The 13,015-nt window shown below is 43.5% G+C and overlaps 1 protein-coding gene across 1 annotated transcript in view; it reads left to right on the top strand.

Moving 5' to 3' along the window:
* LOC128711919 (out at first protein) overlaps positions 1-12,804 on the top strand; it is a 48,595-nt gene extending 35,791 nt beyond the window's left edge. The window contains exons 3-5 of the mRNA XM_053806811.1: positions 2,688-2,822; positions 4,928-5,111; positions 12,512-12,804. Of these exons, the coding sequence (XP_053662786.1) occupies positions 2,688-2,822; positions 4,928-5,111; positions 12,512-12,804 (612 nt within the window). The remainder of the gene's footprint in view (positions 1-2,687; positions 2,823-4,927; positions 5,112-12,511) is intronic.
* Positions 12,805-13,015: the final 211 nt, after the last annotated feature.

The following is a 13,015-nucleotide window of genomic DNA, read 5'->3' as shown; positions in this document are numbered from 1 at the left end:
TATTTTTTACGTCCCTTACTCTGGTGGTGGATGTTGTTGTCTCGGTCGTTGATGTGGTCTTTTTTGTGCGGTTGCGGTTGAACGAAAATCTTCACTTTACTTGTTTCGCCAAAGGGCAGCACCCGCAAAAGGGATTTCTTCTAAAAGGCAATACCGTTTTTTTGTGGCTCGTGACAAACCTGTTGCAACAGTTGAGTGTTACGAGCGTGACATTTAAGAATTTGAAAGTTATTTATACATTTTCTACGACGACGTGCTTTCTAGAAGAATAAATGTCAGCTCGCTGTTGTAAATTGCAGTGAAGCAGAATTTCCTCGTCTTGTAGCCATTTATAACAGGCAATCCATCGATTGCCTTCTGAATGATCAGTACTGAGTAATCAAATTTGGCCAATTCTGAAGGTATTCCGGGTACGCATTGCATCAAGCTCGATTATCGGGAACGCTTCCTTCCAATTGAACCCAACCTCGAGTTCAAGAAATTCAATTAAGATCAACCAAATATCCCGACGCCAGTGCTGGTGAATTGCTTTCATTGCGCCAAAGGGTGTGGTACTGTAGCAATGTAAAATCCGTTTCCAGCACTCGTACCTTTCGACCGCCGAGCAGCCGAAACAGGTAAGGTGAGATTCACGAAAAGAATGTAAATATTGTGTTAGGATTTCCTCTTTCAATTTGCATCGATTTCTGGGCTGGGAATATATTTACCGAAAGGTTTTGATTACTTTTGGATGAGACCATCTCGATAGCTGTTGGCGGTTGGCCGTGGCTGTGTGCATAATTTGAGTTGGGATGTTGGTGTGCAGTGTGATTGTAAAAATTAATTGAGCACCTGCTAATAGGGTTATCATCTAAATTGTGCCCCAATTTGTGGGCTAATGGAAATACTTTGCATGAAGGCTTCTTCGTTGCAATAGATATGAGCCAACAAAATTGCTTATGACAATACCTTAATGTGTTTGTATATTAGCAAAAATACAATTTGTTCTACTGTTGTAGCTTTAAATTAACAGCTTTTGGAATGGGCAAATGCGCAAAATCTAGACACAAAATAGTTTGTTCCATTTTTCGAACTAAATACATACCAAGAAACATCATGCACAGGTACAGTTAACACGTAGTCAAATTAAGCAAAAATGTCTGTTCCGTTGAAAATCAGCTTGATGAAATTAAGGCACACCAGAACGTTGTCTAATGGAGACAGCTGTCAGCACAGTGTTAAAGATGTTACTCCTGGAGCGGTACCCGGTTTGCACTCGACGTATGCAACGGCGTTCCGAAACTTCCGTTGAATATTTCCATCACAATCTGGCGTCGATGTCCTCGTTCTGCAAAATGCTCTACCGATACGTTCAAGGGTACGATACCAGGAAACTCGATTGGGTCTCTCTCTCGGAACCGTTGCCGGTCCGGCTGGCGCAAAAGGATTCTGTTTCACAAAGTGAAAGCTTTATGACTTGCGGCTATGATTTGTCCGTTTGTGCAGAAACGTATGTGCATTCAGGACCAGCGTTGATTCAGCCAGATTTCTGTCCCGGCACTGTCGTGCACTACGAATCACGATTCGTTTCAACGTTACCTCGTTGGTTTTTTTTGTTGCCCACAATACCCACTCTTGCGAAAGAATGAACTTCATGCTGATCCGTACCCAACGAGTAGAAGAAGAGACCCATTCATCGGTCGGATCCGATGGTCCATCTTCTCGACGTTAACAAATGGTCGTCAGGAAGCTGTATGGGGTATACATCACCGAAACGAGGTACCAAGTGACGAGGGATGGTGGGATGGGAGCGAAAAATACAACCCCCATCAGGTGAAAGATGCCATTCTTCAACAAGGTGACGCTTTGCAAGCCAAACCCTGCAATGGCGGGGCTAACGCAATCTCGTGTATCGAATTCGAGACGTGCCGTTTTTGTGTGATGTATGATGACAGCATCGAAATCCGATTAAATTACGCTTCTTGCGTGTCCTGTTCGCGTTCCATTGCTCTGTTTGTCCGGTAGCCGCATCATCGGAAGAAACCGTGTGCTGTGGACATTCGTTGCGACGCACTTTTGTTCGGGAGACTCGTTTTCAGTTGGACGGAAAAGCGACAATCGCCCGATACCGATCGAACGGGCCGGGCCGTGAAGCTTTCCGCAAGGAATGAAAGTTTCCACCTGGCCGGAGTTTTGCAACGCAGCTGGCAAAGTTGTGTGAAATTCCCATACGCATTCGTATCAGCGGACCATCGAAGCATTGGAATTCATTTCACCGCTGGTGGCACGTCAATGGGTGGTTCGCTTTGATCAATTCATGGTGTTTGTAGTGTAGTGTGGGTCCTGTAGGGATGGTTCAGTTTTGGAAATGTTTGGAATTGTTTACTGGAAGGGATGATTAATTCTACCACTTAATAGAGTAAATTATTCATAGCGGTTTAGTACAATGTCGTTTGCAGTTCGCGATATTGGAATACGCTTATGGACATTATAAGCTGGGACGAGTAAATTATGAAAATACTTTCTGTATTCTGTACGGTTTGTATGGGAAGACTTTTTCCGAAATACATCTAAAGTGTTTTAAAAATAAACTTAAAAGTTAGGCAGTAAGAGCATCTTTATTCGTCGATTCCTTCCGTTCACACTATTGAACACTGTATCGAAGTCTTACCAAACGATGTCTTCCTTCTTTTCTTATCTATCTACAGGAAGTGCAGGTACTGAAGGCGCTCGTGCTCGGTGAGGAAGAACGGGGGCAGAGCCAGTATCAGGTGATGTGCTTCGTGACCAAATTCCAGAAAGGAGATTTCATCACTGCCGATGCGATGGTAAAACTACGACAGGTAAGGAATATCAATTTTCTTTCTACTGTAAGTTAAAAAAAAACACACACACACATCTTACGTCCTTGGTGGATCTGTCTGTCGAATGGGTCTTAGTTTACACGCGAGTTCAGAGTGTCTTCACTGTGTCACGTCATCGAGAAAACGCTTCATCGACAATGGGTAAGGGAACAGATCCCAAGCGTAACGGCAAATGATTTTGTGTGTGTATGTGTGTAGAAAGTAAGGAAAAGAAGAGCATCATTTGACACTGGAATCGGCGCGTTCGTAGAGCGTTAGCTTCACCCCAATCTGGGCCCTTCAGTGCGGCACTCTCGATATTCTTCGTGGGAGTAATCCGTGTCGTTACTGGGGGAGTAATTTCCTGTGACAATCACTTCCGTTACAGGCGTCGGCTCTTCTTCCGTTGCTTTTTTCAATGGAACTGGCTGGCTGACTGTGTGATGTAGGTGAAGACATGTGTCAAGTTGAATTGAGACCTTGAGATGCAGACGTAGACGTGAGTTTGTCGCTATATAAAAGTATATTCGGGCCAATTATTTTCAACCGACGAACAGCAAACTGTCCCAAGCGGTATTGACATATTGGTAGCGTGATTGAGTTGGCATAAGCAAGATAAGATTTATATAGGTAGTTTGGGTTTCAGATCCATTTTTTGCATCCAGTACCCGTCCCCTAGTAGATAGAATTGAAAATAAAATTTTATCCGACGGAGATCTTTGTAGAAGTCATGACGAGCATAATTTTGATATTATAACCCTGAACCATATTGTTTGTTGGAACGAAATATAAAGCTTTAATATTTCGTTGCTGTCGTGCTGGCATTATTACTTGGATATCTTGAAGAATATTTATATAACCGTTGATGGTCTTGGTGTTAAACGCTTCAGCGAGTAAATTGAAATTCTTTTGCTTTGGCGAAAGGCGAATTTTCCTTGGCGCTGAACTGCGGAACTGGAGCTCCATTGCACGGCCACTCTATTAAAACTAATACAACGGTTCCATGGTGCGAGAAGGAACGCTATTGAAAGAAAGTTTGCGACAACAGCTTTTGGATCTTCGCAAAGTTCCGCCAATGCATGGCGGGGAGCATCGGTTGAGCCAAACGTGTGACTTATTAGAAAAGTTTCTGACATAAAACGAACTTCCGGATGTATTATTTTCGCTCTGTTCGTTTTTTTTGCTTTTCCAACTATGCATTTTTTAAAAAATGCCTTTAGCTGTTCATCATTCCTGACTTCGAGTCGTCTAGCTCCGACTTGTTACGGATGCTATAGCAACGGAAGCTGCAGCTATCGGAAGTAATCATTCAATATTAATTCTGTTTTCTGCTGTTAAGCTGGAGGGGGAAAATATGATGATGGGGAAATGTAATACCGATGATAGATTGGCGCCTTACGTTGTTTGATTAAAATTCTGAACTTTCACTGTATTTTTGTTTGTGAAAAAGTGAAATGAAACAACTGATTTTTAATAGATATTGTGGAGGGTTAATTCAGACATTTTTTTTTTAGAACACCCCTACCTATATTTTGATGTGAGTTAGTGATAAGAAAACGAAATTTAGAATTTGATTTCTTTTTCCTTTTACCTATTAAAGCACAATTTGCCAGCTATCGTTGACTCGATGACCCTATCATTACTTGTCCAAATAATATATTCGATGAATTAATTTTTCAAATCTCTGCTTTGTTAAAAAAAGACATGAATAAAAGCACGTGTACAATCGTGAAATAATGAATTCTTTCATTGATTCGAATTTAATTCAGCGCAGCAGACCTGAACGGCTGCTTCTTATCTGCAGTTGTGGCTCTTAGCGAATCGACTACATTTAAATACAAAATCACCATAATCACAAAACAGTCGACGAACCTGCACCGTACCACCACCCCGGGGTTCAGTTGAATATAATTTATGCTTTTTCAACGGTTGCATGCTTCGCTCCGCGCTTCATCACGTGTCGTCATCAGATGACGTTGGTGCCGGTGGCTGCGTAGTGCTCGATGAAACGGTTCCCGGTCACCGTCGGTCACATTGTATTGCAGTTGGTCTCATTGCGAGGTATGCTCACTTTTATTTTCCATTTGCTCTTGCATCTTCTGCAGAAAAACCCCAGCACAATCCGAACGCCGGAAGAGGACCGAGGGAAGGAGAACTACACGATGACCGGTTGGGTGCTGTTGGACCGTGCCATGCCAATCTCACGTCACGTGGCACCGTTCTGCGTGGAAGCACCGGAGGCAACGTACGTGCGCGACGTTGACCTGAAGGCGTGGGCCGAGCTGCCAGGTAAGCGCATCACGTGCGAACGTTGCGGAGGAACGTTGTTGAAATGGAATGTTGTTTGCGTTATTTATATTAGTGACACGTTTTTCGGGAGGGAAGAAATAATTAAAGACTGAGGGCAACATTCCTGGAGTGACGATACTTGCATTACAGCACAACTATTGACCAAATCTCTTAAAAGTCCTTGAATATCTGACTCTTCTTCATCGGCACAACACCCTCAAGAGCTTTAGGCCTCCATATCCGCTTTCTTTGACATTATTTACCCGTAGCGGTCAGGGCAGATGGGATTTTGGACCGGTCCTGTCGTGTGAAGACTGGCACCGCTACCATAAACCACCAAGCCGCCCCATATATCTGACAGCTGATTTATCAGCTGAATATCTGACAGCATTTTAAAATACATCAGCAAATACTGCGAATTGAACGGAAAATACAGGCATTATTTATGAAACTATTTGTATAACTTTCCATCCCACTCCGTCACGGAAAGCCCTCTGTATAACTGTTGGTAATCGATGCATCCTCACGGTGAAGCAAAGTTTCGCTCTAGAAAAATAATATTCGGACCAACTTTTGTAAAAAAAAAAACCCCAACACAAGCTTCCGATTTCCATCTCGTTGACAATCGGCCCCGAGCGAAGCATTGTGACCAGCATGATGATGGTGATGATGATGACGATGACGGCAAAAATCACAAACTGGAAATATTTAAATTGGAATTTTATTTAGTTTCACCGGGCGGACCGAAACTCTACTCCGCAAGGACAACTGGACCGTGCCGTGGATCTGCTGACGTTCTGCTGCTACGGGTCGCGTTGATAGGAGAAGCGATCTGCACCGGAGCAGAACGTGCCGCACGTCGCTGTCCTGTCCAACTGCAAACGCTATTATCCTTCTACGTGAATAACCCCTTTTTACAACGATTTACAACGTACTCTTGGTTGTGCGTTCTTCCCACGTTGACCTGCTTCGCTGCGTCCATCCCTCCGGCCCCACGCAGCAGCAACAGCAGCAGCAGTGAGATGGCCGGAACGGTTTCCATTTCTGAAAAGAGCTTTTCCACTCGAGAGGTCAGTTCAAACAGTGGGTTTTGCCGGTGCGAGTGGTTTTTTGTCCGCTTTCGGCTGTTCATCCTGCTCCTCGTTATCCTGTCGGTGTGGTAGTTGATTTAAGGAGCGGGTTTTTTTTCTCGCTCTGTTTTGGATGTTGCTGAACCGCTTGGACGGTACTTTTCCGCATTTCCTTTGCGGGTCGGATTTGGGGTTTGTCTAGCGTTTATTTTGTCATTACCAGACCTATCCGGTTGGTCAGATTCAGCGTGTCCTGCGTGACCCCATGGATGGAGTTTACTCCAATTCTTGCGTTGTGGTAGTACCTTCTTAGCAGAGGGTAATTACTGAAGTGTGGCATATTTGCAGCGCGTGCTTGGTGAATTATCCACTGGCCGTTAAGGAGTATGCTTATTTTGTAAATTTTCCCCCTGCTCAAATGCGAAGTGCTTTTCCAGGTCGAAGCTTTCTAGGCAAATTGTATGAATAATAGAGAGAGGGAGCTGATACTTGACAGAACAAAGATTACATTATTATTCTATTCTTATTTGTGAGATAGGAGAAGACTAACATTATCCAAATATAATTATTTCAAGAAGTAGGCATGGCAATCTAATCGTTTTGTTTTCGAAATCCCATTTATATAAGATAAATCTTGCTGGAAGTTCCAACAGTTTAAATAATCATTTAATATACATAGTTGTAATATTCTGTCCGATATGCTAAGGCAAGAAATATTTTAACAATGCAGTTTGTTTTACAATATTAAAGAATTTTAATTTTAAATTTAATTTAAATTAACTACTAATTAATAAATATTTATTATCATGTTCAACGATGTGTCATCCGTTTTTCGGGTGACAGTCACAGTTCTCTTTTTCTCTGCCAATATTGAATACAATATTTGGTCTTTGTTTAATGTTTCAATAACATCATATAGATTTTGAAAACAGGTCGGAAAACATTTATGGAACTATCAAGCGATGTAGTGGCCGATTTTCCAAACAAATCTAGTTTGTGTTCCTCAGACCAAAACCATTCACAGAGCAAGAAATTGACAAGAGAAAAGACCCGTACTGATCACATGAAACCAAACGCTTATTCCAAACAATAGCGGCTTGTCATGTACTACTGAAAAATGTGAAAAAAGGCTAGTTTAGCATCGAACAAACAACAGTACTGTTCATATACTCATTTTCGAAAACATTATCCATGCACTTAACTCGCAACAATGAACGTCCGCCGAAAGCTTCCTCTATCTGAAATAATATTTTTGTTCAGCATTCGCAGAAGAAAACAGATACGTTTTTCTTCGAATTTAGAACATAACCCACAGATCTCTTCCAACGACTGAAACATCCCGTTGGTGAGGGCAGCTTAGCATGCCAATCCCACGGCTATATATAGTTCCAGCGGAAAAAAATAATAATAACAGTCATCTCATCGTCGGCAATAAATGGCTCCCGGCTTGATTGCTCCATTCGTGTTGGCTGGCGTTTCTACCAAATACTCAATATACTAGGATACACTTCGAATTTCCGTTTATCATATTTTATGAGCATTTTCAGTGTCCTTTCTTCCGGCGGCGGGTTTCGTTTGTGGGAGCATTATGGGCAAATAACATTCGCTAGTTTGGTGGAAATATTGTCAAACTTTACTCAAAGAATGCTTCGTTTGCAAAGATGTTTAATCGGTTTGTGCTATTGGGGCCAGAATATTAGTTCAATGATAATATTTTTGTTCCTAAAATAATATCTCACTTCAACATTTGAGTGCCATAATTTGTACAGCAAATAAATTCTCCAACAAATCTGCCAAAAACCCATAGTGTACCCCAGCCAATACTTTCTATCCGCGTTGGTTTTGAGGTCGGCTTTTTCCCGAGAGTGTCCCTTGGTTTGAACATCAAAGCGCCACACACCAGCTCAATAGCTGTTAGATCTTTCCTACTCGGCACAATTTTCCACAACTAGCAAACGAACGCATCCAGCATCATTAATGCTGTTCCATCCATCCGTAGATCGAACGATCGATCGAGCTAATAAACTGCGTAACGATTCCAATTCATCTGACACGCGCAAGCACACAACCATCCTCGGCTGAATTACCCACAGACTAATACACTTGCACACCTACCTACACACATACGCATGTACGTAATGCACGTTCACTTGAAACCGCTTTTAAAAGGTAATAATTTATTTATTTTATGCCCACAGTTTATGAAATTTATTGATTCGTTGTATCGTCGTTTTATTGCTATCCGTTCCGGAGACCTGGCGCACCGTAGCATCGACATCGTCCCTCTCGGGCAGAGCCCGCCCGTTAGATCGGCCAGGACATTGGCGCTCCAATTTCCTGCTATCGTTCACATTTGTGTGCCTGGTTGGTACGCGAATGAATTGAATGTTCATTTTATTTCTTCCCTGTACGCTGTGCAGTTGGTCGGGTCGGGAGGGTTGTTTCGCTTAAAGCAAAGGATACGATTTTCCTATGTTCTAGATTTTCGATCATGGGAGAAATAAAATATCTTTTATTTCTCAAAGCATCGTTTGTGGTGGCGCTATAATGAAGTTTCAGTCCGTGCCAAGGTGTCTTTGTTGTGTTTTGAAATGTGTATGTGGTCTTTTTAGAGCATACTTGCTTGAGGGGCTAAAAAAAGAAAACTTTAAGTGTGTATGGGTGTGTATTTTCTGGGGAATCAGTTTCGACGGAACTCTTGATGCACACGCTCATGCCAAACTGCTTCAGGGTAGCGATGATCGAAAGGAGAACGTAATAAAAACCTAATATCAAATTAGTACGTTCGGGCAGGAAGCAAATGTCGATTGTCATCATTCAGATGGACGTATCTCCAGCGGATCTTCCGCCATCAGAGCGCTCATACCAAAGGTGCCTCCTCGGAACAAGATGCATATTTACCCCACGGGCAGCAGCACCGAACGAAGCATTGGCGCATCTATATTTTTATTTTCAAACCAGCGTCGAGAATGGCCACCATTACAGTGCGAGAAGCAAACGCAAACACAATTTACGGGCACGAAAATATGATTCAGATGTGAAAGAAAAGTTATTTCGAAACGAACAGCAACGGAATCACTTCCGGCGGTCGGGACTCACAGTCGACAACCGAAACGCTCTTTGCAAGGTGAAGAAGTTATTCTTCCACTAGCACTTGATTGACAATTGTTGCTCGTGGGCAAAAAAGTAACGTGTGTGGGATTTGATTCCGGTGTGTGTCTGAGGCAATACACACGCAGAGCTATTTTATCAGCTGTATTACGTACTCGTTCTGCCCATTTACTGAAGGTGCTGCTTTATTCGGGGTTTTTTTTTACGCGTGGAAGTATTGTACCGTGCAAATTTGTCCGCAATAAATCATAATGGCAACTCATCAAGCATGATTGATTACATTTTTTACAGTTAGCGATGGTTGCAGGGACAGGGCAAATATGAAACGGAATGTTTGTCTTTAATATGGCCGTGGCAGTTAAAGGATGGTTGTACCGGAAATAGCAAGAATAGTTGTCAACAACCTTGGTTGTAACGTTGGCCATTTTACTTTTATGGCTGTAGGTCATCAGTCATGTAAGTTACCAATAGTGTAGGCATTAGTATGTATCCCGTCCCCAAAAACCGGTTGCTCTTTGGTGACGATTGACGTACACGGTGATACCGTCGGACGGCTTTGTTAAAAATGTATACCCACACAAGGTGACCTGTTGGCGAGAATGCACAAAAAGCACAAGCGAACTCTGGCCCGGTCCTCCCGGTCAAAAGGGTACCCCGGTGAACCCTGGTGAACAGGTGGGGTTATAATGTTTCCCTCTCATTGCCAGAACCCTTACGTCGTTAAGCTGACAGTAATGGTCGTCGCCGGTAAATGGTTGTGCTATCGATTTCTAATCCCAGCTCCATAATTGATTAGCCCGAAAATGGAGGGTCAAACTGGTTCTGCTCTCTACCGTCGCGCACTGTAAAGGATGTGCTTCATCCCTCATCCCGGGTCGTTGTGGATTGCATTCTCAGCCGCCCCAAAAGGCACGCTACGCGTGGAGTTCCCACGCGCTTACAAAGGCGGTCAGCGTGTGTGTGTGTGAATCGGCAAGTAGAGGCTAACCACACGTAATGGAGATTTATAGGAAAGGCGCTACAAACGGGGAAGAAAATCCGGTAAAGCTATTCAAGATGGCCACCGTGTTTTCTCGGGGTGCGCGTACGATGTTCATTGCTTTCTGCGGCTCTCCACGCCCGGCGACTGGCTATAAATTATGCAGCGCTGAGAAAATGACAGCTGTACGTCGTCGGTATTGGCAGGATCGCATGTGCGAGCCTAATCCTGCGCTCGAACGAGCACCGAACGACGATGGCGACGGCGACGGATCGATTGAGTGATTTCCGCCCCAGCGCTGGCACATAATGAGATGTAAGCCACATTTTCAAGGTATCAGGTTTTCCCTCGCTGCCACGCGTCCGTGGTGTTACGGTGCGAGTCCGGTTCTTGAAGCACGATTTAATGAAGCTATTTTCGGGCCGGTCTCAGACTTCAGCACTGTTCTGTTCTGTGCGGGTTGTTGCTGTACACGCAGCGGCGCTACATGTCATGCGATCCGCGTGTTAAGTGCAAAAGTTGTTCCCACGCATTGCACACAGACAGGTTGTTTCTTTGTGCGACAGCTTGTTCCGTGCGCACCGGTGTGCTTTATGCAGCATTCAGAGCGCAAACATGTCAACCACGGTTGAGGCTTGTAAATTGAGGTGCCGGCAGGCTTGCTGCTGGAGCAAATTAATTTTCCTTGTTGCATGGACAATAATGTCGAACGAAGGCATTATCTGAACCGGTTCCCAATAACCAGCACATTTTGTGCAAATAAGTTGTGAATGTAAGACTAGTAAGTCATACAAAAAGTAGAAATAGAAAACTATCTGCAATAGAACGCTATTTATTCGGTTGACGGATTATCCGTGTGGACACTCAACACTTAATTGAAATTAATATATTCAATGACGAAAATTGTGCAACACTGGAGTGTATTCCAATGAGCGATGACAATGATCACTCTTTTGAGTGAGTTGAATCAGGGTAGCAGAGGGATTCGGGGCTTTTGCCTTTTTTTTGCGGGAAATTAACATAATCAATGACGAAAATTGTGCAACACTGGAGTGTATTCCAATGAGCGATGACAATGATCATTCTTTTGAGTAAGTTGAGTCAGAGTAGCAGAGGGATTCTGGGGTTTTGCCTTTTTTTGCGGGAAATTAATATATTCAATGACGAAAATTGTGCACCACTGGATTGTATCCCAATAAGCGATGACAATGATCACTCTTTTGAGTGAGTTGAGTCAAAGTAGCAGAGGGATTCGGGGCTTTTGCTCACATTTTTGAGAGTTAATCAATATAATACTTCACTAAACCTTCAATTCCTTTTACGCGTTGCAATTCACACACCCTCGACTAGTGTTGACTATGTCGATCAATGAATCACTCTTTAGTGTTTCAACTCACTCACTCTCTGCTCGACTCTCACTCGACTAGCGACATCTACATCACATCTACATGTACATCTTTTTCGTCTCAAATCACTCGATAGTATATTTGGGATTCCATAATCTTTCTCAAATCTGAATCTCAAAAGAGTGAGTGAGTCGCTTCTCGTGTGCAATGTGTGAGTGATTTGAAACTATAAAGTATGGTCAAAAATTAATGAAAACTCTTCGTGCTGAGTTAACTCAATCGATTCACATGTAAGTTTCAACTCACTCACTCACTCTAACTCAGTGCGCAGATCTCTAGTTTAACTGTAGACGTGAAATACCAAATTAATTCATTTCTCCCCATTGATATAAAGAACAACATCAATTCAGCATTTATCTATATACCTTGTCACACCTTGTTCAGGTTATCAAACAAAAGCCTGTCCTTCGCCGTTGTCGTTCCTGAAAACGACTAATGAATGAAATATCATTGGCCGCTAGTGACCCTAATGAAAAGTACCTTTCCACTACCATCAAGTTGATTATGTGAACTTTAATGCAGGCTGATCGTCCCGCATGTCCATCCAGTGCGTTATATACGATGCATCATTAGCCTTTTCCACTGCTCTGACGATGGGTTCCTGTTGAACTAGTTTCATTTCCGTCTCGAACGTTACATTGTGTCGAGTTGCCTATGCCGGTTCGATGTTGGAGTCCGCAGCCTGGAGGATTAATTTGAAGTAGCAACAACCTGCACATTTGGACTAAGGGAAGGAGTGTAATGCTCTGCAGCTGGATCCGTTCTATTACGATTCCATTTTCAATTACTACATGGTTTCATTTCTCTTTTCATTTTTTTCGTCTCTCGTTGTAGGATCATCGATATCCATACTGGAATCGGCGGTGAAGTTGTTCCCGTCGGCGAACACCGTTACGGCTCCATCGCGTTGCAGCGACGTCAGTGCCATCTGGGCACCGTGTCTCTGTACGCTGGAGATGTGCATCGGGTGGTACCCGTGCGGGTTGAAGTACTGCAAGGGCAAGCCGGAGAACGCACTGCAGAACAACGGCGGTGGCAGCTACCGGTGCGGGATCAAAACGTGTCGCAAGTGCCATCAGTACTCGTACTACGTACGGGAGAAACAGCAATGCTTGTGGGATGAATGACCGAAAATGGGCCATCGGTGCCCTCAGCAACCTTCGGCAGCAGTACCAGCAGCAGCAACGCCACAGAAGAGTCGAGCCTTGTACGATGGGGACGGTTCGTACCTTGACGCAGGACAGCACAATTACGGAAACGGTGGAAGCTCTTGGGGCAGCCAACACTTACAGACACATCCGGGATGGAGTAAAACACGCAAACTAGAACCAGTGGCAG

This window comes from Anopheles marshallii, chromosome 3 (assembly GCF_943734725.1).
Source record: "Anopheles marshallii chromosome 3, idAnoMarsDA_429_01, whole genome shotgun sequence".
Classification (NCBI taxonomy): Eukaryota; Metazoa; Arthropoda; class Insecta; order Diptera; family Culicidae; genus Anopheles; species Anopheles marshallii.
Note: the sequence above shows the minus strand (reverse complement) of the source record. Positions and strands in the feature narration are given on the sequence as shown.